Source organism: Lithobates pipiens, unplaced genomic scaffold (assembly GCF_037356315.1).
Source record: "Lithobates pipiens isolate NorthernLeopardFrog02 unplaced genomic scaffold, aLitPip1_a1.2 Scaffold_13, whole genome shotgun sequence".
NCBI classification, from domain to species: Eukaryota; Metazoa; Chordata; class Amphibia; order Anura; family Ranidae; genus Lithobates; species Lithobates pipiens.
Window position 1 is genome coordinate 473800383 of NW_027507718.1, and position 25688 is coordinate 473826070.

General features: G+C 42.1%; 1 protein-coding gene across 1 annotated transcript in view; it reads left to right on the forward strand.

The window, feature by feature from the left end:
- POLN (DNA polymerase nu) overlaps nucleotides 1–25688 on the forward strand; it is a 307936-nt gene that overhangs the window by 18619 nt on the left and 263629 nt on the right. The window contains exon 3 of the mRNA XM_077478450.1: nucleotides 21169–21281. Within this exon, the coding sequence (XP_077334576.1) occupies nucleotides 21169–21281 (113 nt within the window). The remainder of the gene's footprint in view (nucleotides 1–21168; nucleotides 21282–25688) is intronic.

Here is a 25688-nt window from a genome sequence, read left to right on the forward strand (position 1 = left end):
CAATTCGAAGTGAAAAAACAGAATTTTCAGTTTGTAGCTCTACCTTTCGGTCTAGCTACTGCACCTCGGGTGTTTACAAAGGTCCTGGCCCCTCCTCTGGCCAGATTAAGGGCCCAGGGTATAACAAATATAGCGTACCTAGACAACCTGCTCTTAATTGACCGGTCGGTAGCCCGCTTAAACCAAAGTTTGGTCACCACAGTCAACTACCTTGAACACCTAGGTTGGGTCCTCAGCCTAGGGAAGTCTTCTTTAAAACCAGTAAGAAGACTAGAGTACTTGGGTCTGGTTATAGATACAACACAGAAGAGGGTGTTTTTACCCCAGGCAAAAATCAGCGCCATAAAGGAGCTGGTTCAGGTAGTCAGAGCAAAGAAGGGTCCTTCTATTCGCCTTTGTATGAGGTTTTGGGAAAGTTGGTGGTGTTAGGTTGCTCGTCTTCTGTAAGTAACCCCTGGTAGCCTAGGCTAGGATGGAGGAGCGGAGGTCCCGATCACCGGTGGACATTCATCACACATACACAATTGTACGTGAACAATGACTGTGAGTTTATTGGAGCATACACAGTAGTTTTATGCAGTTTGAGCTAAAGTACAGCCCTGTGGTTGGGCCAATCAGGGACTGCCACATAAAATATGCAAGATAGTATATTTTACTACGTCATCATGGTTCTTTGCACAAGCAATATTTCTAGCAGCAAAAAGCTAAATATATATATTCACAGTTTAGAATGTTTCTTAGGTGTAATGCAAGATAGGCCTGTGGTCTAACGCCATGAAGTTACTTCTGCTCTTAGAAAAGGAAGTAGCTTAACCACATCCAACTGTTCTGACCTCGTGACCATTCTAAATACCTTGTAACACATATGACCTTAAGCAATAATCGTTGTTTAGAAATATAGACCAAGAGTTAGTAAATTTGTCAGTAGTTTGTCACGTAGACATGGCTCAGGCTTTGTTACTTATAAAATTAAAGTAAAGCATAAATGTAAAAGTTACCCTATACCTTATAGGTGGCTTCATTTGAAGCGGTTCCCTATGCTCAGTTTAATTCGAGACTGCTGCAAAACAGTATCCTGTCTGCCTGGAACAAGAAGGTCCAGGTGTTAGATTTTCCAATGCATTTGTCGCCAATAGTGCATCAGAGCCTCAGGTGGTGGTTGGTACCCGAGAATCCTTTTTACCAGTTACCTGGAAAGTGGTAACAACAGATTCCAGGGGAGAGAGAAGACCACTGCTTCAGGCTGATCCACCAAGACAAATGCTTTTCTTCTAGAGACAGAGAGCCCCAGGTGCTAGCTAATGCATGCGCAGATGAGAACAAATGGAAAAAACTCTGGACAGCCTCACTCTGGAAAATATGTATTTTCTTGTGCCTTTTATTGCAAATAAGAAAAATAATAAAATAAAATAATCCTAACCTGGGCAGAAAAGCATGTGCCGTGCATATCGGCAACCTTCATTCCAGGGGTAGAGAACTGGCAGGCGGATTACTTAAGTTGCCAGCAGTTGTTCCCGGGGGAATGGTCTCCTTACCCCGACATCTTCCTGGCTATATGAAAAAAAATGGGGGATCCCGGATGTAGATCTGTTTGCATCCAGGTTCAACAACAAGATTGACAACTTTGTGTCAAGAACAAGGGAACCACTCGCATACGGAAGAGATGCGTTGGTGACCCTGTGGGATTAATTCTCATAGATTTATGCATTCCCTCCTATTCTGCTGCTACGACTTCTTCACAGGATCAAGCAGGAAAAGAAGTCGGTATTTCTGGTGGCCCCAGCATGGCTCAGAAGATCTTGGTATGCAGAAATAGAAAAGATGGCGGTAGGGCCCCCATGGACCCTGCTACCATGTCCAGACCTGTTATCACAGGGACCAGTGTTCCATCCTACCTTACAAACGCTAAATTTAACGGGTTGGCTATTGAAACCCACATTCTGAAAAATTGCGGGCTTTCGGACTCGGTGATATCTACCTTGATTAATGCAAAAAAGCCAGCTTCCAGAGTCATTTATTATAGAGTCTGGAAGGCATATGTTTCCTGGTGTGAATCCAGGGGTTGGCATCCCAGAAGGTATGTCATAGGTAGAATCCTTGCTTTTCTGCAAATGGGGTTAGAGATGAAGCTGGCCTTGACTACTATCAAGGACCAGGTCTCAGCATTATCAGTATTGTTTCAACGTCCTCTTGCTTCGCATTCTTTGGTCCGAAGCTTTATACAGGTGTAACGCGGCTTAATCCTCCTTGGATGTAGTGAGAGTGGTCAAAATCTATTTGGCGGCGACTGCTCAGGTTTGGAAAATTGATGTTTTGTTTGTGTTGCCTGATAGTCCTAGAAAAGGACAGGCAGTGTCAAAATCTACTATTGCTAATTGGATTCGGCAAGTAATTATTCAAGCTTATTATCCGAAGAGGAAAGTTCCACCTTTTCAAATGAAGACACAGTCCAGCAGGGCTGTTAGTGCTTCATGGGCAGTGCATCACTAGGTCTCTATGGCTCAAATCCACAAGGCCGCAACTGGGTCTTCAGTCCATACATTCACCAGATTCTATCAGGTGGGTGTGAGAAGGCATGAGGATAACGCCTTCGGGTGCAGTGTGCTGCAGGCAGCAGTATAAGGTCCTCAGGTCTGATTGCACCTTACCTTTTGTTTATGTCGCCCTCCCCTCAGATAGCATTGCTTTGGGACATCCCATTCAGTAAATACTGTGGCTCTGTGTCCCGTGATGTACGAAAAAGAAAATAGGATTTTTATAACAGCTTACCTGTAAAATCCTTTTCTTTGAGTACATCACGGGGGACAGAGGTCTCTCCCCTCTTCTGATACACATATATTGCTTTGCTACAAAACTGAGATACTCTCAGTAAGGGGAGGGGTTATATAGGGAGCTAAATTTCCTGTCTAGGGTGTGCCAGTGTCCATCACCTAGAGGTGCCTATATAACCCCATTCAGTATATACTGTTGCTCTGTGTCCCATCATGTACTCGAAGAACAGGATTTTACAGGTAAGCTGTTATAAAAATCCTTTTTTTTTTTTTAAGTTCTTCAAACAAGACTTTTCATACAGAACTGCTGTTGTGTACCCCAATATTTTCATCTTTCCAGCATGGTTAGGACATTGCAGGGTGAGCCTAAAAGTGACCCTCATGCACTGGGTCTTCAATAGGAGATTTTGACATTTTGTTCTAGTTAGGTTAGCTATGGATTGCTCTCCAGGTCCAGAGCTGTTGGTATTGTCTCTATTGTGCTTACCCTGTTTCTGAAGAGTTGCTTTATCACTTGACCTCTGGAAAGTTTTACCACCTTCATGACCGGGGCATTTTTTGCTATTCAGCCCTGTGCTACTTTAACCACTTGCTTACTGGGCACTTAAACCCTCTGTCCTGCCCAGACCAATTTTCAGCTTTCAGCGCTCTCACTCTTTGAACGACAATTACGCGGTCAGACAACGCTGTACCTAAATTAATTTTTTATCAATTTTTTTCTCACAAAAAGAGCTTTCTTTTGGTGGTATTTGATCAACTCTGGTTTTTTTATTTTTTGTTAAAAAAATGAAAAAAGACTGAACATTTTGAAAAAAATACAAAACAGCTTTATATTTTGTTATAACATTTTGCAAACAGGTAATTTGTCTCCTTCATTGATGTACGTTGATATAGCTGCACTGATGGGCACTGAGAGGGAGCACTGATGGACACCGGTAGGCTGCATTGAAGGGCACTGATATGGTGGAACTGATAGGTGGCACTGGTGGGCACTGATAGGCGGCACTGGTGGTCACTGAGAGGTGGCACTGATGGGCGGCACTGAAAGGTAGTGGTAGGTGGCATTGAGGGGCACCAATAGCTGATAGGTGGCAGTGATGGGCACTGGTAGGTGACACTGGTAGGCAGCACTGCTAGGTGGCACTGATGAGGCTTTAATTGGCACCACTGGTGGCCATTGATAGGTGGCACTCATGGGCATTGATAGGTGGCACTGATATACACTGGTGGACACTGATTGGTGACACTGATATGCACTATGGGCTCTGGTAGGTGGCACTGGCAGGTGGCACTCGTGTGGGCATAGTTGGCTTTGCCTCTTCCTCTTCGGGACCCTTACACAGAAACCAGGGATCGGCTTTTTTTTCAGCGTGAGGAGAAAAAAAAACAATTACAGATCTTCTGTTTACATCACGTGATCAGCTCTCATTGGCTGACAGCTGATCACGTGGTAAGGGGCCAGGATCGGCCCCTTACTCCGATCTGTGATCACCTGAGTCTCATTGAGCAGGGGGCATGTGGGGAGCGTGCAAAGGGTAGGATGTCTATTGACGGCCTCCTGGCAATGTAGGTCCGCGCTGTAGCCGTCATTCAGCTATAGCACGGACGGGAAGCGGTTAACTGGCAATTGAGCGGTCATGCAACACCATATGCAAATAAAATTTATATCATTTTTTTCACACAAATAGAGCTTGCTTATGGTGATATTTAATCATCACTGGTTTTTTTTATTTTTTTATTATATAAATGACATATCCAATAAACAATAAAAAAAATCTAATTTCTTTATCAATTTAGGCCAAATGTTTTCTGCTACATCTCTTTGGTAAAAAAAAATCCCAGTAACTGTATATTAGTTATATTGGTTTATGTGAATGTTATTGCGCATACAAACTATGGTATATATACTGAAATTTACACAGCTATAGACTGCAATGGTAGTGATTGGCAACTTACAGTGTGACTGTGATAGGGTGGCAGTCAATCTGGCACTAACAAACATTTGCTGGAAGGGTCACTAACCGACATTGACATCGCTAGTGTCACCAATACCGTGATCAGTAATAATACTGTACACTGACACCATACTAATGACACTGTCTGGGAAGGGGTTAACATCTAGGGCAGGCATGTCCAAAGTCCGGCCCGTAGGCCAATCGCGGCCTGTGTTCCGGTTTCGGACGGCCCGCCTGGTAATTTTGACATATATATCTTTTGTGGCCCCCATCGAATCCCCGAGCGCCGGGGGCCACAAAAGATATAAATGCCTTGGAGAGGACGGAACAAGTGCCGTACAGGATACAGGAGTATTTCCTGTTTACACAGCATCCTGTGTGAAAGGAAGTCCCGTCTCCTGCGCTGCCATTGGACAACTGTTCTGTCCATCACAGGAGGTGGGATTTTCAATTAAAGAGGCAACCGAGAAAACAGGAGTTTCTCCTGTTTGTCTGTCGGTGCTCATCCCGCCCCCTACCTGTCTCCTCAAGGCTGCAGATGGACATGAATCAGGCTGCACTGACGGCAATGGTGAGTCTGCATTCATGTCAATGTGGGTGCTGCATTAATGGTAATGTGAGTGCTGCATTCATGGCAATGGAGTGGGTGCTGCATTCATGGCAATACGGTGGGTGCTGCATTCATGGCAATACGGTGGGTGCTGCATTTATGGCAATGGAGTGGGTGCTGCATTCATGGCAATACAGTGGGTGCTGCATTCATGGCAATACGGTGGGTGTTGCATTCATGGCAATACAGTGGGTGTTGCATTCATGGCAATGGAGTGGGTGCTGCATTCATGGCAATACGGTGGGTGCTGCATTTATGGCAATATGGTGGGTGCTGAATTTATGGCAATACCGTGGGTGCTGCATTCATGGTAATGGAGTGGGTGCTGCATTCATGTCAATACGGTGGGTGCTGCATTCATGGCAATACGGTGGGTGCTTCATTCATGGCAATACGGTGGGTGCTGCATTCATGGTAATGGAGTGGGTGCTGCATTCATGACATATGGGTGGGTGCTGCATTCATGGCAATATGGTGGGTGCTGCATTCATGGTAATGGAGTGGGTGCTGCATTCATGGCATATGGGTGGGTGCTGCATTCATGGCATATGGGTGGGTGCTGCATTCATGGCAATATGGTAGGTGCTGCATTCATGGTAATGGAGTGGGGGCTGCATTCATGGCATATGGGTGGGTGCTGCATTCATGGCAATATGGTGGGGGCTGCATTCATAGCAATACGGTGGATGCTGCATTCATGGCACTTGTGAGTCTGCAGGTGGGCACCGATTAGGCTGCATTGATGGTCACTGACCCTTATTTTGCTTCACAGTTCTTTATTTAAAATGTAAGTTTTTTTCCTGAAACTTATGGGGCGTGTTATAAGCCGATAAATATGGTATATAAATATATATACAAATAAAACGCCCAAGCTCATCTGTTCACCACACACAGCCACAAAGGCAAGAGAATTATTGTTGGGTAGTGTATTAGTGCTCGAACGAACACAAGTAGACCGAATTTTAATGGTTTAAAGAATATCAGGAAAAATGGTCGGCCCTCAAGCATGTTTACTTCATCAAATCTGGCCCTCTTTGAAAAAGGTTTGGACACCCCTGATCTAGGGGCAATACAGGGGTAACGGTTTGAACTGTATGTAACAATATGAAGTGTGTGTAAGGTATGCTGTTTTTACTTACTGATCTGGCTATTTTTGTCTATTTTCCTGCTTTTTAGGGAAAAGAAACAGCCAGATCTCTGTTCACTGTACATAGAGGTCTGTGTGTTTTGTAAACACAGAACGCTGTGTGTGATTGGACACAACCGATCAACAGGTTTCAGCCTCAATCATTGGCTGAACTCTGTGAAGTAAATACTCCTGCGCTAAAAGGATGTAAGTATATTGTATAGGTGCTGCATCCACCGTAAGGGTCAAACTAATACCCAAATATATGAAAGATTAGAGTAGTAAGTGGTGTTGCGCTCATAACGTTCATAACACAGTTGTCATACATCCGAGTGAAAATAAATACAAATAAAATTTATAATATCCAGTTATGTCTCTTGCAATAAAGTGCTATTGTGCAACATTGGGACAGATCTAATCCACAATGTGCAAAAAATATATAAAAATAAAATGAAAACAGACGTAATCAGCAATGTAACTGAGTGCAAAAAAATAGATGTGCAAATAAGCAAAATATATAAATGCTACTCGGTGCAAAAATGTGCAAATAAATAGAAGAGATGTGCAAATATGCCGAATAAAACGCCAAAACCAGGCATGGATAAATAAAGGCCAAAGTGAAATATTGGACGCTCTTCGGGGTTCACTGTGCAAAATAGTGCAAGTGTAGCAGTGTTTCACAGGAACACTGCGTGATAATGCAATAATATCCAGTGTCAGTGTGACTTTTAAGTGCAACAAATGCCTTCAGTGTCACTGACACCCGTGGCTGTGCTAAATAATTACCTTACTACTGTAAGGTAAACAGCATGTAGAAAAGGTAGGGGGAGTTGATTACCTTCGGATTGTTGTATTCCTGCGCGTCCCTACTATGTATGGAGCAGAGCCAGAGGGGATCCTTTCCTTCCACTGAATGGGTGTCTATGATCACTCACATGTACAATGTATCAGGGTATAGAAAGGGGATAAAAAGTCTACCATGGTGTAGTATATTTTAAATAAAGGTGAAGTTTATTAATGAAGTAATCAAAAACTCACATTTCCATGTGTAAATCACACAATGTAAAAACGAGCAACGACCGCACTTTATTGCAGGAGACATAACTGGATATTATATATTTTATTTGTATTTATTTTCACCCGGATGTATGACAATTGTGTTATGAATTTCAAACAATAATTCTAGGAGCGCAACACCACTTACTACTCTAATCATTGGCTGAACTCTGCTGGCAAACTTGTGCTGTGTCCAATCAAAGCATAGGTCGGAAAGGGACGCACCCAAGCATGCCTCAAACTTGGAAGCAAGCCGCCAACCTAGAAGTATGTTGCCGAGCCTGCACCTGCCACCCGCTTGCAGTATATTTAATGTGAGTGGTTGGCCGGAGGTTAATGAATAGGCTATTTTGGCTGGGCAATGGAGACTCCAGTACCCGCCCAAGTAACCTAAAGCAGTGTTTCTCAACTCCGGTCCTCAAGGCGCCCCCACAGGTCATGTTTTCAGGATTTCATTATTTTTCAGAGGTGATTTGATCAGTTTCACCGCATTAGTAATTATCACAGCTGTTTCATCTGTGGGAAATCCTGAAAGGATGACCTGTTGGGGCTCCTTGAGGACTGGAGTTGAGAAAAACTCTCCTTCTTTGTGGGATTATTGGTTGTTTTCTACCAACACTGCTGCACTTTATGGACCGTGTATTGTTTGTAGTATTGAGCTTTGTTTGCTTAATCATGCCAACTGTTTCTTTACTTTGTAATATTCTGCCTTTATATTTCTAATAAAGCAATCCTGTTTGGTAAAACAAATAAAAATATAATGAATATTCATTAAACATCACATTTTACTGCAATATGTTTACTATTACTCATAGGATCCGACTGCATTATTGAGTGGAATTTTTATTTTGCTCAAAAAGGGGAATGAGCTTGTATCTACTAATTCAAATGATGCTGCAAGCTGTGACAGAGCGGATACTTGCATTTATCTGACTGTAGGAGATGAGGCTTCATGGAGAACAGATCAATCTCAAAATGATTTCATAAGGTAAATCTCTATTACGCAAAAGGGGAAATACTGCGCTTAAAATAACACTCGATATATATACAGAGCATAAACAAATCTAAACAAGCAGCAGCATACACATACCTCCCAACATTTTGAGATCAGAATAAGGGACACCTACTAGCAAATGTATGAAAGCAAAGGACACGCCCAATGCTACATAGGAGAATTAACAAAAAAAGTGCTTTTTTACCACTGCTATTCCTTTATATTGGTTTTTAAAATTTACAAATGCATCAATTTAGAAATCAGATCAAAGGGTTTCAAAGATAAAAAGTGCATTTTATATACAACTATATAGATCAGACCAAAACGAGGCACAAATGAAGGGGAAAGAGGGACAGAGGGACATTGCTCCAAATCAGGGACAGTCCCTCAAAATCAGGGACAGTTGGGAGCTATGGCATACAGTGAGATATACACACACAAAAAAAAACTGGAAATAGAGACGCTGTGCTACAAAAAGTCTCAAGTCCATATGAACACTTGAAAAAATGTAATGTCACCATAGTGTATACACACAGACAGGAAAGTGCCCGACCACCGTCATTAATATCAGCTAACTAGATAGCAAGCATAAAGGACAGATGGCTATAACCCAGCTGAGGCCTTTAGCTTGTAGATGTCAACACTAATACCGATGGGCTGGATCATGTAGATCGCTTCCTCTCTTCACCTATGGCAGTGATGGCGAACCTTGGCACCCCAGATGTTTTGGAACTACATTTCCCATGATGCTCTTGCACTCTGAAGTGTAGTTGAGCATCATGGGAAATGTAGTTTCAAAACATCTGGAGAGCCAAGGTTCATCATCACTGACCTATGGTGTCCGTCTTATACTCAAATGTATGTCCCAAAAGAAAACAAACTGACCATAGCGTAATACTGTGTAGATCATATTTATTACAAAGTAAGGTAATGCACTATGTGCTTGGAGGAAAGCACATAGTTATGTCGCCATGCGATTTTACCAGGAGGATGGGCTCCATGTTGTTTGTGCTAGCCGGCTTTTTTTAATATGCATGCAATCTTCTACACAAATGTAAGTGCATTACGTTACTTTTTAATAAATATGATCTAGACAATATTACGCTATGATCAGTTTGTTTTCTTTTGGGACATCCATTTGAGTATAAGATGGACACCATAGGTGAAGAGAGGAAGCAATCTACATAATCCAGCCCACCGGTATTAGTGTTGACATTCGCAAGCTAAAGGCCCTGGCTGGGTTATAGCCATCTGTCCTTTATGCTTGTGTTATCTGGTAAGCTGATATTAATTACGGTGGTCGGGCACTCTCCTGTCTGTGTGTATACACCGGTGTGACATCAAGTTTTTTCAAGTGTTCATATGGACTTTTCCTATATGTTTTATGATTTTGATCGGACTTACTGATTGAGACTTTTTGTAGCGTAGCTTCTCTATTTCCAGAAATCTCTATTACGATTCTGATATAAAAAAAAAAAAAAGTACAACAGACCCTACATGGGTCTGTTTTGTGTGAAGATTTTTAACCACTTCCCGACTAGACACCGCAGTTTTACTGCGGCAGAATGGCACGGGTGGGCGAAGAGACGTTATGTTACTTCGACCACGACGATAAGATTAGTTTCAGAACCGATCAGTCTCCAGGCCCAGGCCAATGATTTCTGGCCTGGACCTGCTGATCAGTCCTGACAAATGAAATCCTCCCCGCCTGTGTAAGTGTAAACATTACGTCTTATGTCATCTCTCCTCGTGGAATTCAAAACATAAGTTGCACAACACTACACTCACACACTACACATAGGCACATATTTCACCCCCTGATCGCCCCCCCCCCCCCCCCGGTTAACCCCTTCACACCTTGTCACTGTGTCACCCAGTACAGTGTTTATATTTTTCTTTGATCACTGTACTGATGTCATTTGTGACACTAATCAGTGTTAGGGTACTTAGTAGTAGCCCTAGATAAGTCTAGGGATCCCCCTAACCCCCAATAAAGGTTTAACCCCTTGATCACCCCCTGTCACCAGTTATCATCGTATTAGTCTCATAGTGATGCTGGTCAGTTAGTTATTTTTTTATAGCGTCAGGGCACCTGCCGTATATTACCTAATAAAAGGTTTAACCCCCGATCATCCTGGCGGGTGATATCAGTTAGGTTTTAGCGTCAATTAGGGTCTGCGTTGCCCCAGGCAGCGTCAGATTAGGGCCAGTAGCACTAACACCCATGCATGCACCATACACCTCCATTAGTAGTATAGTGTCTGAACGGATCAATATCTGATCTGATCAGATCTATACTAGCGTCTCCAGTAGTTTAGGGTTGCCAAAAACACAGTTTTAGCGGGATCAGCCCGGATACCTGCTAGCACCTGAGTTTAGCCCCTCCACCCAGCCCAGCCCACCCAAGTGCAGTATCAGTCGATCACTGTCACTTACAAAACACTTAACTGCAGCATTTGCAGAGCCACACCTGATCCCTGTGAACACAGATGCCGCATTCACACGACTGGACTTTCCAGCAGACTAGGTCCGATGGTTTTCCCGAGGGACTTTCGGCGGCGTTCCGATGGACTTTCCAAACGAACGGACTTGGCCACACATGAACGGACTAAGTCCGTTTGAATGTGATAACGTAAATGGGACTAAACAAGGACATTCAATAGCCAGTAGCCAGTAGCTTCCCTTGCTTAGTATTTGGTCCATCGGACCAGCACACAGACGAATGGTTTTCCCGATATTACTCAGTCGGAATTGAGTCCGTCGGATAGATTTGAAACGTTGTATTTCTAGGTCCGTCTGATTAATTTTACGAAAAACGATCGGACTAGCCCACACACGATCAGATTGTCCGATGGACTAATCCCTTCGGACCTAGTCTGCTGGAAAGTCCGGTCGTGTGTACGCGGCATAAGAGTTTTTTTGGTAGCGTTGGAAGCAGTCGCTGACAGTCAGTGCTCTTTTTTTTCTATGAGTCTCACTAGTGTACCAGTAAATTTAGAGGCCAAAATTTCCAATCAAAGGCACACTAGTGAAGAGGCCTACACACTTCTGAGCATGACAGATAGTGAAGAGGAAGTCACCCATCTGTCAGATTCAGGCTCAGAATACGCCTGTTGAGCTCATAGTGCCCTTCCTGCTGCATTTACCAAACCGAGTTGGGAGCCCATCACTTGTGCAGCACCTGAACTTCATGGAAGATCTCTATTTAGATCTATTGTGGACCAAAGCAATTGTCGAAGCGTGGGGGCAGGGGTGGAGGAGCGATTTGCTCCTAACATAAGGGGCGGATTTCACCCATGCTTCGGCATATATTTTTTAAGCACAAATTGCGTTAAAAAATCAAGTTGTTTTATTCAGTTAATATTTTATCCTTACCATTGTTTGCTTTTCAGGTACGTCATTCAGAAGCAGCACTGATTTATCTATTTTGACAGCAAGAGCATTTGCTCTCGCGATACAAATATCAGTGACTCCAGCACCATTGGAGGTGATTTCACCACCACAATTAAAAACAGACATGGTGCATGTATGCCCATCATTAGAAGTGGGTGGATGAAGGGTGGTATTCTAATGGTGGGCACACCCACCGATCAGGAACATTACAATATATGCCCAACAAGGACCAGCAACGTACTGGTATATTGCTGGAATTTGAGTGGTTATACCAGAATTATGCCTACAGCATGCAAAAGCAATCCTAGTGGCTAATTAACCTCTAGACTGCTTTTACAAGCAGTGGGAGGGAATATCCCCCTCGCCCCCCCCCCCACCGTCGTCCATGTTTTTCTCTGGCTCTTCTGTCCCAACAGGGAACCTGAAAATGCAGCCGGTGGTTCCACCAGCTGACCATAGAGCTAGTCGGAGACCAGAACAGCTCCAATCATCTCTATGGCCTAAGAAAGTGGAAACTACAAGCATTTCCTGGCTTAGGTTTTGCCAGATATAAACAGCGCCATTGGGAAAGCATTTTATCACACCGATCTTGGTGTGGTCAGATGCTTTGAAGGCAGAGGAGAGATCTAGGATCTAATAGACCCCATTTTTTTTCAAAAAAGAGTACCTGTGACTACCTATTGCTATCATAGGGGATATTTACATTCCCAGAGATAACAATAAAAATGCAAAAAAAAAAAATCGAATAGTAGACCTCCTCTGTAAATCTAAAGTGGTAACCTGTAAAGGACTTTAACCACTTGCTGACCAGCGCACGACGATGTACGTCGACAGAATGGCACGGGCAGGCAAATGGGCGTACATGTACGTCCCTTTAAATTTGCGCGCTGGTCGGGACCCCCATGAGTCTGGCCGCGGGACTCGCGGACTCGAACGCCGCGGGCATCCCCGCGATCGTCTCACGGAGCGGCCGAATGGAGAAGTGCCGTTGTAAACAACATTTCTCCATTCTGCCTAGCAACTAGTGACGCTGATCTCTGCTCCATGTGATTGGAGCAGAGATCAGTGTTCACTAAATGAAAGCCCAACCCCCCCACAGTTAGTAACACATCCCTAGGAACACTTAACCCCTACACTGCCACCCACTGGTTAACCCCTTCACTGCCAGTGTCATTTACACAGGAATCACTGCATTTATATAGCAGTGATTACTGTATAAATGACAAAGGTCCCAAAAATGTGTCAAAAATGTCCGATGGGTCCCCCACAATGTCGCAGTCACAATAAAAATCGCTGATGGCCGCCATTACTAGTAAAAAAAAAATAATAAAAAATTATTAATAAAAATGCTATAAAACTATCCCTATTTTGTAAACGCTATAACTTTTGCGCAAACCAATCAATAATCGCTTATTGCGATTTTTTTTACCAAAAATATGTAGAAGAATACGTATCGGCTTAAACTGAGGGAAAAAATGTTTTTTTATATATTTTTGGGGGATATTTATTATAACAAAAAGTAAAAAATAATGCGTTTTTTTCTAAATTGTCGCTCTATTTTTGTTTATAGCGCAAAAAATAAAAACCGCAGGGGTGATCAAATACCACCAAAAGAAAGCTCTATTTGTGGGAAAAAAAGGACGTCAATTTTGTTTGGGAGCCATGTCGCACGACCGCGCAATTGTCAGTTAAAGCGACGCAGTGCCGAATCGCAAAAAGTGGTCTGGTCTTTGACCAGCAAATTGGTGCGGTCTGAAAGTGGTTAAAGGCTTTTAAAAATGTATGTAGTTTGTCGCCACTTCACGTTTGTGTGCAATTTTAAAGCATGTCGTGTTTGGTATCCATGTACTCGGCATAAGATCATCTTTTTTAGTTCATCCAACATTTGTGCAATATAGTGTGTTTTAGTGCATTAAAATGAAAAAAAAAGTGTTTTTTTCCCAAAAAATGTTGTTTGAAAAATCACTGTGCAAATACTCTGTGAAAAAAAAAGTTGCAACACCCAATATTTTAATCTGTAGGGCATTTGCTTTAAAAAATATATAATGTTTGGGGGTTCAAAGAAATTTTCTAGCAAAAAAAATATATTTTTTCATGTAAACAAAAAGCGTCAGAAAGGGTTTTGTCTTCAAGTGGTTAGAAAAGTGGGTGATGAGTGACATAAGCTTCTAAATGTTGTGCATAAAATGCCAGGACAGTTCAAACCCCCCCAAACGACCCCTTTTTTGGAGAGTAGACACCCCAAGCTATTTGCTAATAAGCATTGAGTCCATGGAATATTTTGCCACAAGTTTCGGGAAAATTACAAACTTTTGTTTTTTATGCACAAAGTTGTCACTAAATGATATATTGTACACACTTGCCATGGTTATATGTGGAACTAAATCCCAAAAATACATTCTGCTGCTTCTCCTGAGTATGGGGATACCACATGTGTAAGACGTTTTGGGAGCCTAGCTGTGCACAGGACCCCGAAAACCAATCACCGACTCCAGGCTTTCTAAAGGTGTAAAATGGTGCTTTCACTCCTCACTACCAATCACAGTTACGGAGGCCATGAAATGTTCAGATAGCACAAACGCCTCAAAATTACCCCATTTTGGAAAGTACACACCCCAAGGTATCCCTGTACTCAGGAGAAGCAGCAGAATATATATCCCGCAACTTGTGGCAAAATATAAAATATTCCATGGATTCAACATGCCTCTCAGCAAATAGCATGCGGTGTCTACTTTCCAAAATGAGGTAATTTGGTGGTGGTGGTGGGGGGGGGGGGGGTTGTGCTATCTTGGCATTTTATGGCCTTCGAAACTGTGATAGGCAGTGAGAAGTGAAATCAAAAATTTACGCCCTTAGAAATCCTGAAGGTGGTGATTGGTTTTTGGGGTCATGTACATGGCTAGACTCCCAAAAAGTCTCAGACATGTGGTATCCCCGTACTCAAGAGAAGCAGCAGAATGTATTTTGGGCTGTAATTCCACATATAACCATGGCACGTGTGAGCAATCTATCATTTAGTGACAACATTTTTCAATCACTTGTGACAAAAAAAGAAAATATTCAATGTGCTCAACGTGCCACCCAGAAATTTCCTTGGGGGGGGGGGGGAGTACAACCCCCCTTTCCAAAATGGGGTCTTTTGAGGGGGGGGTTGTACTGCCCTTCCATTTTAGCACCTCAGCAAATGGGTAGTCATAAACTAAAAGCTGCGTAAATTCCAGAAAATGTACCCTAGTTTGTAGACGCTATAACTTTTGCTCAAACCGATAAATATACGCTTATTGACTTTAGTTTACTAGACTTAATACATTTTGGCATAAATGTATGACTAAAATTGAGTTTATTCGATTTTTTTTATAACAACAAGTAGAAAATATATATTTTTTCAAAATTTTCGGTCTTTTGCTGTTTATATGGCAAAAAATAAAAATCGCAGAGGCAATCAAATACCAGCAAAAGAAAGCTCTATGTGTGGGAAAAAAACAACGCAAATTTCTTTTGGGTACAATTTTGCATAACCACACAATTACCAATAAAGCAGCGCAGTGTCGAATTGTAAAAAGTGCTCTGGTCAGGAAGGGGGTAAATCCTTCCGGGGCAGAAGTTGTTAATAGATGTTGCTTTGGCTGTTTCAAGACCACACACACACTGTTCTGATTCCACATGTGTTCAAATTGTTTAATAATGGATACAACAGTAATCACTATTCAAACCGCTCTTCTTATTACTGTATATTGACAAAAACAAGAAAATATAGTGCGATATCTTCCCAGTTAAAAAAGGAAATAAACACAAGCATGTCTTATGTCAACTGTAAACATTCAGATCGACTGTCCATTGTGTTCAGAGATGCTGGTAAATATTGGAAGACAGTGCCTTATCCTTAGTGGCTCGTGTGTGAGTACATTCCAAATTTTAACAAGATAAACAAAACCTTAGAACAATCCACACTTATGGGACCACTCACTGGAATCGAAACCAATCTTGGGGGATAGAGTGTTAAAGCGTTTGTTACCCTAAAACTACTACTACTAAAATGAAGTACTTGTACGAGACAGTGTCCTGTTCTCTTTGTATTGCTTGCTTTATGTGAAATCCCTGGTGTTCCTGCCAATCCCTCTTCTTTCCTATTAAAAACTGACCATACCAAGCAGGAGAATACAACGTGGTCAGTTCTTTACCTATTTTGGGAACTCGACAGACTCATCTAATGATCAGACTTATCCTGACACGCCCCCACTACACAGCCATTCACTGGGAAGATTCGTGTGCTGAGAACAGAGGGAATGTGATCACTTATAAAAAGAAAAGGGAAAAAGGGTATATATATATATATATATATATATATATATATATATATATATATATATATAAAAATGTTATTACCTATAAACTACCTAGGACAAATAGAGAGGGTGAACAGCAATACATTTTTTTACTGGGTATTCTAATTAATTTCTGTTCTGTCCAGAACTAAAAAAATAAAATATTTTTGCTGTTAGTTATACTTTAGGGATGCGCATTCAAGTTGAGTTGTTTTACACAAGCTGTCAAGGGGCAATACTATATTTTTGACTTTCATTAAGGCAAATGTTTTTGAGGTAAAAGCAATTTGTTATAATTACACAGGACTAGGGATGAGCCCGAGTCGAGTTCATTTCACAAAGAAAGTGTAAAAAATAGTTAAATATCCACTCTTGCTATCCAGCGACAGATGATCATCTCTACGGGGTCCAGTGATGGCTGATGGCCACCCGTCACCTGACCCCGCCCCCTCTGACGCAAATGGGGAAGCTGGGCTTCCCCAATGACGCGTGGGTGACCCCACCCCCCACTGATGTAACGGAAACCTGCGTTACTGCGTTATTTAACTATTTTTTACACTTTCTTTGTGAAATGGCAGGGGTACGTTTGTGCCCCCTTACCATTTCAAGCAGGGGGGGCCGGGCTCTGGGGGTCCCCTTGTTAAAGGGGGCTTCCAGATTCTGATAAGCCCCCCACCCGCAGACCCCCACAACCACCGGCCAGGGTTGTGGGGATGAGGCCCTGGTCCCCATCAACATGGGGACATGGTGCTTTGGGGGGGACCCCAAAGCATCCTCCCAATGTTGAGGGCATGTGGCCTGGTACGGTTCAGGAGGGGGGGGGGCGCTCTCTCACCCCCCCCTCTTTTCCTGCGGCCTGCCAGATTGCGTGCTCGGATAAAGGGTCTGGTATGGATTTTTAGGGGGACCCCCACGTCAATTTTTTAAAAAAATCCTTAATATCCATACCAGACCTGAAGGGCCTGGTAATTGAATTTGGGGGAACCCCACGCTTTTTTTTTTCTATCAATGACTTTCAATGAGTGTTCTCTGTATTACGGGAAGCCGACAATTCATTATAGCCGCGAGTGATTTTAAATGACTTTTTTCCCTGCAGAAATTACACTTTGTGCAGGGACAGTTCTAAGCATGGCAAGCATGCGCCCCTTCACAGGCATACTATAGACACCCCCCAGGTATGAAATTTAAAGGAATATTACACTTTTATTGTTTCACTTTAATCATTATTAAAATCACTGCTCCCGAAAAAAACTGACGTTTTTAAAACTTTTTTTGCATTGATACATGTCCCCTGGGGCAGGACCCAGGTCCTCAAACACTTTTTAGGACAGTAACTTGCATATTAGCCTTTAAAATTAGCACTTTAGATTTTGAACGTTGGAGTCCCATAGACTTTAATAGGGTTCTAAAGTTCACACGAAGTATGCTATATAGAGTTTAGCAGCTCTGTCGAATCTTCTTTATACATTCGACAGACATCATAAGCCTTCAAAGACAGATTTGACCGTAATTCATGTGGATTTTCGGACTAATGCAATTTTTGAACGAAAAACAAAATAATTAAAAACGAATTTTGGGAGTAACTAAATAAATTTATTTTTTGGGACGAAAACGAAATTCCAAAACAAAATATTTCACTCTGCACATGTCTATGTGTTATAGGAGACAGAGAGAGACTGCAACAATTTTATAATTTACTTAAAGCGGAGCTCCACCCAAAATGGGAAGCTCCGCTTATTTGCCTCCTCTCCCCCTCTGCTGCCACATTTGACACCTTTCAGGGAAGGGGGGACAGGTACCTGATCCCACTTCCAGCTGACTGCACCCTAGCGAACTCATCTGGAAGTTCTGCCACCCTCTTTCTTTCCCCCGCTGCCAGGCCATTCAAAAAGCACAGCTCGCTTTACACGTGTGCAGTAGGGAACCGGCTGTGAAGTCAGCATTTGTAGCTTCTGACTTTTTTTTTTCTGAATGAGCCTGGGGCTCCGCTTTAAAGCAATACTAAACCCAAAGCCAAAAATGTTATATGTGGCAGCTTACCAATTATTAGATGCAGTGGCTGTATTTGTTTTCTTTTTTTAGGCTTTTTCCCCTCTGTTTTCACCAGGTGGTCCAGCCAGTAACACAAACCATATATTCGATTTCCCCAATCTGGATGAAGGAGAACAAGGGGTACCTATGGACAGCAGCATTGTTAATCTCAGGGGAGGGGGTATTAGATGTATTACCAGATTAAGATAAACTAACAAATTGAAGCCAAACTCCAGCAAACACTTTATAAGGCTGGGTTCACACCTATATAATTTTTAGTGCGTTTTCTATTTTGCAAAAACACACTACAGTCCATTTAACATGATTTCCTATGGGTCACGTTAACATCTGTGCATTTTATGGAAAGAGCCAGGGACCAGCAGGTTGTGGTTTTGGTTCTATAGACTTCAGTGGATCAAAAATTTGTATTGAAAAACACAAAATGCACCTGGAATATGTGAACCAGGCCTTACAGCAAACATTTTTTTTTTTGTTCTTTTGGAATAAAGATATTACATCAATAAATAAAAGCTTATCATTGTAAGAACCCAATCAGTGGCAAATGATTTGTCTCATTCCTCAAACTGCTACATCTGCAAAAAACCTTGTTCTTTTGAAAAACAACAGACTTACTGGCAGAATCATCAGGTGGCAAAAAGGGAAAGCAAGCCAAAAAATTTAAACGAATGTAGCCACCAAATCTAAGAATTTTGTAAGCTGCAATATAATTGTTTGCTTTTGGGTTTAATACTGCTTTAACCTGACCACAAAGCAAGCTTTAGGCTGCTCTTTTCAGCTCATAAAACACTCATAAAGCGCCTGAAAAAATTGCTTAAAAAACGACCAACAAGCAAAATCCCATTCATTTCAATGGCACCTGTTCACATCTGAATGTTTTGTGACCTGAAGCAAAACGCCTGAAAAACGCTCTGAGCTCAAAAAAGAACATGAGCTTCTTTGGGGAAGATTTCAGGCATTCTTCTGCCTTTTTACATTAGTGACCTGAACAAAATTGTGACAAAATCACGGTAGAATCGTGGTAAAAACGCACAACTTTGAAACGCTCATGTGTGAATGCAGCCTAATACCATGTACACACGGTCGGAATGCCAGAAAAAGACCGATGAGAGCTTTTCATCGGAAAATGCAACCGTGTGTATGCTGTCCGAATTTCCGCCAGCCAAAAATTGATAGCATGTTCTCAATTTTCCCGACGGAAAAACTTTCTATCGGTAATTCTGATCGTGCGTATGCAATTCCGACATGCCAAAAATCACGCATGCTCAGATTCAACTACGAGACAGAAGCTATTGGCTGCTGGCTATTAAACTTCCTTTTTCTAGTCACGTTGTACGTCACCGCGTTATAAATGATCGGAATTTGATGTGACCGTGTGTAGGCAACACAGCTTGAGACGAATTCCGTTGGGAAAACGATCAGAGCTTTTTCCGACGAGAATTCCGATCATGTGTACGCGGCATTAATGTGCTCTAAACCCAGCTCCAATCTTTCAATCCATCATCTGCCCTGATTCATTGAATATGTGCCAGAGGTGGTAGTAACGGCGCTCACCTACTATTAATTACACCTGCTATTAATTTACATTTTGTTTTTATGTGAAAAAAATGTTTACAAAAGGTGTAACTGAAAAGTGCCTACGTGACAATATCTTTCAAAAAATGTCTCACATAAAATGATGTACAAAAATGAAAACAAAGCCAATATTGTATGAGAAACATCAAGTGGATATTCTACATATATAAATCCCTAGCCATATGCAAAGAAAAAAATTTGTGAAAAGACCTACTTCACATATAAACGTTAAATTCACTTATTGCGATTTATCAGAAGTGCTAAACATGCAAAAAAAGGGCCTTATTAACAATGATGACAAAAGCTTCTGCAAAAAAAGTGCTGCATGCTAATTAAAGTGCCATAGTATATACATTTTCTGTCCTTGTGCGATTATAAAGTCGCTAAATTATAGCATGCATTTTTTAGTTGATATGAAAGTCCAACGGCAAAAAAGGCAAAAAGGACAATACAGCTCCAATAAAAGTTCTTCTATAACAAAGGTGACTGTGTGCTTTAATTTTCAGTGGATTCCTGGATTGCAACCGGTGCGATTTTTCGTGTAAAAAGACAATAATCTGCACTCACCAGCTCCCTCTCCCCTTAAGGGGTTAATGCGCCTCCACAGTGTAAGCCCCTGTGTCGCTGTGCAGAGCTGGTCCGGTTAATATCCAGTCGTGATCCAAAGATTTCCTTTTGCTCTCACAGATCAGCGTTGTCTGTGTCTCCCAGGCAGAGAGCCTATATCCACTTGATGTTTCTCGTACAATATTGGTTTCTTTTTATTTTTGTACATCATTTTATGTGAGACATTTTTTGAAAGATATTGTCACGTAGGCACTTTTCAGTTACACCTTTTGTAAACATTTTTTTCACATAAAAACAAAATGTAAATTAATAGCAGGTGAGCCTGCAGTAGGTGTAATTAATAGTAGGTGAGCGCCGTTACTACCACCTCTGGCACATATTCACGTCTTTTCACCTTCTGGGTGAATTTATATGGTAGTGGCAGCCCCTTTTTCTTAATCGTAGGGTTTTAATTCTGTTGTTCACATATAATATTATAATTTTATTTCACATTTAGGGTCCATAGCGCACCTACCCCCCTTTTTCTTATGCCCTGATTCATTGTCTGACCTAAACACCTTTCATGTTGTTGATAAACTGCATATACCCAACATGCAGCTTGTTTCAATACTACTTTTTGAAGAGCTTTACATATTCTGATGGTTATAATTGTGCAGTTACAAAAATGCATAGATATGCATAATTCACTGTCTCATTAAATGATGCCTTGCTCGCAGAACCATGTATGATTGTGTTTTCATTTCACAGAAAATTGCTTCCATTTCTGTTCCAAAGGAAGACGCCAGGGATTTGCTTTGATGCAAAAGATTTCCTCCGATCAGTTGTCCCAGTCTTTAGAAAAATCATCAGCTGGAAAAAAGGTACAATAATTTAAAAACATTTTTTTGGAATTGTACAGATATTTTGCACTATGGCTTTTAACCATTTACTAATTGCTTTACTTTGTTTTCAAGTATATGCTTTATACACTGAGAACTCATCATGATTTGCGGTAATGTTATGTAATAGCAGAAGTTTAAATCTTGAGAGCACATGTGCATAGCCCTATTATGCCAAGCATGACCTCCTGTGATAAATAATATAAATATAATTAAACTCTCCTCCACTTGTAATAACACAGATGGAAATTTAGACTCAGAGAAGCAATGTGTGTAGTAGAAAAGAAGTAGCTCCTTGGCAGCATCCCCCCCCCCCCCCCCCCCCGTTTAAACTAAAGGCAGGTTCTGGGCATTCAAAGATGGGAAAGCCATCCATTTTAAAATATATATATATATCAAATTATATATATATTTTTAAGAGTTTGTAGCCAGATGTTTGGCCAAGAATGATAGTGAGAAAGACACTGTGCTGCTCCTTATGCACTCACTAAGCTGTTCCTGCTGAACCTAGCAACATTGTCTGCCTCCAGCCAGTAGGGGAGCGGACATGCCTAAAAAATTCAAGAGACCTCTTTGCTGGCCACAATGGAATGTGGGAATTGAAGTTCAGAAAGGAAGCCATGCTATGGACTCTTATGGACCATTGGACTACAGTACCTAGAGGGACAGCGATACTTTGGGGAAAGAGCTGCATTTTCTCAGGATGTAGATAACACAGCTTCTTCTTGCCACAAGGGAGCCCAGAGAGTGCACGTCACTGTTCTTGTGGAAAATTTTAGATGTATTTATTATATGTATTGTCATAAGAGTCCCCCTGTCTTCATTCTCCCCTAGCCCTCTAAAAGAGCTGCCTGGGGCAGACTGACGCTGATTGAGATCCGTTAGGTAGTGGATAACTTCCTGGGATTGGAAAGAGGTGTTTTCGGAGTGGGGGTATGTCTGCCAGTGAAAGGGCCCCTGTTCATTGTACAGATAATTGTCTGGGGGGCATATTCTTGCTCTGCAAGGATTGGTTGTAGGCGAATGTGCGCTCATTGTCTCTGCTGTGTCTGATCACCACATAGAGATAGGCAGTGCACATCTGTGGATAACCTTCCATCCACAAGGAGGTGTAGAATAATCCAAGTATACATTGTTCTCTAGAACAATGTATATTAAGGATTTCTATCAGCGGAATTGTAGTCATCGTTCATTGGTTTTTGTATGGTTTCCATCATTGAAAGCATTTAGTCAGTTTACTTCACTGACTATTTGAATGTATACATGTCTGTGATTGGTTCTTTTGAAGGAAAACAAATGTCTGATTGTTTGTGAAGACACCACTTTCTGCTGTATTGTATTGCATTGTATTGTCCTTATATGGGCATTCACATCCTGTGCTGCTGCTGCGAGGTCACAAGATTTGTAGGAGGTGTTAAGCTGGTTGGAGACAAACCCTCCAGGGCGTGGCTTCCTGTTGAAATGTAAATAAAAGATTTGTCCAGGTCAGAGAGGACACACATGCTGACCCTTTGGAGAATGTAAGAATGTTGGTGATGTCTCTTTAATGGGGAACCAGAAGGGCCTGGCTGAGGAGCAGTCAGGCTGAAATGAGGATGTAGGAATGTGGGTGATGTCTGAGTACTTGGATGAGTGGGTTTAAAGGTAAGACGTATTATATCATTAAGAGGGAAATGTTATTATTATGGAAAACAAGGAGATTTGGCTGTGTGCTATGTGTATGGCCAAAATTTCCAGAACACTGTCCAGTGTGCACCACCACCACTGCATAACTGCAACCTGAGCAGGATCTGGAGTGCTGAGTCTAGATGCACCAACAACCAAAGTCACCTTGAGGCAGAGCAGAGAGTGGACTGATCATTGTATATGACCAGATGGTGAGCTATAATATTGCTAGGACTGGTGAGCTGCTGCTGGGGGGATTTACTATCTACTGCTAGAGGGACTGAACCCTTAAGGAACTGATCATACAGCCATCTAGTAGCCTTATTGCTGACTTCGGGCTTGACTGGGACTATTCTAATGTGCATCAATGGTACAACTGGGCCTCAATGAAGAGTTAGGAATAAAGACTGTCTCTTTACAGCTGCTACACAGAGACCTTTACCCATTGCTTATGCAGTTAATGCTTATACGCATCTATCTAGCAGATTATGTCTCAACCTACCTTCTGTGTGTTCATTTGTGCTCGAACCACCATTTATTCTAACCTGTACCAAGACATTGCGTTCATTTACCACTAAACAGTCTTGTGTTTATTTCCTAGTACTAATTTACAGTCAAGTTAAAATCCTCTATACTTGAGTTCTTATAAAGTGTTTGCAGTAACATTAATTCAACCAGGTGTATCAGAGGGGCTGGGGGTGTTCTTGAAGTTGAGGCAAAGACCAGAGAATCCAGATTACCAAGCTTCTTCCTGGGGTTAAAGCCCTGATGAAGTCACGTGACTAGTGACGATACGCGTCGGAACAGGAGGAACTAGGATACCGGAAGTGACGTTCACAACACGAGCGGAACGCTCGTTCGTTTTTAAAGCTGTGTTTTTACTACCTGTTTGTGAGTACCTTTTCAATACATTTCTTTAATAAAATTTACGAACGTACTTCACCATTGGAGTATACCTCTCTCTTTCCTATGAGACCTTTGTGGATGGTATTGAGGCTTAAGATCCATATGGAAATTATCTGAGGTGAAAAATTCCAGCCGAGGGGGCCAGTACCCATCTACCAGGAATTAGGACATAACCCCTGGACCCTGTCGTTTGTTTGGTTTGCTGTTTACCTTACAGCAGTAAGGTAAGGGGCCACTCTACCTGGTGTGCCGTGAACACTGGAGATACAGGAATCACAAAACACGGTTGCTGGCACCTGTTTTTGAGAAGCACTGAATAAGCCACTGGCCACTTTACCCATTTCAGCTCACATATAGACTCTATTATTTTAGTCTTCTTATTAAGAAGATCACTGAAAAATAGCCACTGGTCACCGTATTTTTTTTTTTTTTTTTTTTTTTTTTTAATTGTATTTTTTATTAAATTTCAAAGCAAGTACAAAATAATCAAGCAATGAAATGATCAGTAAGCAGAAATAAACATAGATTATAACGTAAACGTTAACCATAGAAGTCAGATAATTAATGTCCATAGATGCAGGCACAAAAGTGAACTGCATACCTGTTTCAGTTAAAATAAATAACATACAGTTTATGAAAAACAAAAGTCGGTGCGACAATAGGCCGGAGGCCATAGGTAGATAAAGCAACAAAACAACCATAAGAACATCATGACAGTCCTCAGGGGAAGGAGAGAAAGATACCCGGACTGATACATATAGAAAGTTAATGGGAGGGGGAAAGGTGGGCGCGAAGGCCGAAAAGAAGGCACTACCATCGGCGACTGGAGCCGTTAAGGGTGTACAGACCAGGGGGACCCAAATTCCGACCGATCCCAGGGTTCCCAGACTTTATCAAACTGGGAAACCAAATCATGTACTGAGGCGGTCAGGTACTCCATTCTCCTTATTTCGGACACCAATTGGAGAAATCTAGGCCAGGGAGGGGTTGCGCGAGACAACCAGCATAGCGGTATGAGCCTCTTAGCAGCTAAAAGAATATACGAGATCAGCCGGTTGGTATTTTTAGATAGGCCTGGGAGAGGGAGACCCAACAAACAGTGTAGGGGGTCGATCGGAAGGGACACCCCCGTCACCTCCATCACCAGCGACCCCACCTCCAACCAAAAAGGACGTATCAGGGAGCACTTCCAGAAGATGTGGAACAATGACCCGACGTCAAGCCCACATCTCCAGCATCGTGGCGAAACCGAGGGATCAAATTTGTGGATGACATCGGGGGTCCTGTACCAGAACATGAGGATTTTAATTGCCGTTTCCCTCTGCGTGACACACTTAGAGGACTTAAAAGTAGAGGCCCAGATCTTATCCCAGGTCTGTAGGGGGATGGGTTTGTCTAACAACTGAGACCATTTACTCATGTACAGGTGCGTAATTTCATTTAAGGGGGTTGACTCATGGAGGATTTGGTGAATAGAAGAGATTAGATGCAATTGGTGGGGACCCTGGGCGCAAAGGTGTTCAAAGGCCGTGGGGTTTACAAGGGTTAAGGTCGGAGATTTGGAGCTAAAAAAGTGCCTAACCTGTAGGTAAAAGTAAAACAAGTGCTTGGGGATATCATATTTGGCACGTAGGGTTTCAAAGGTGTGAAGTCTACGCGAGATGGGGTGCACCAGGTTTCTAAGTTGGAAAAGGGGAGGGGCTAGCCACGTGAAGATCCTGCCCAAAGACAGGCCATCCGGAATACTGGGGTTGAACAGCACATTCGTAAGGGGGGGGCAGAGCAAGGAAAGGGAATATTTTTTGTTGCATCTTTGCC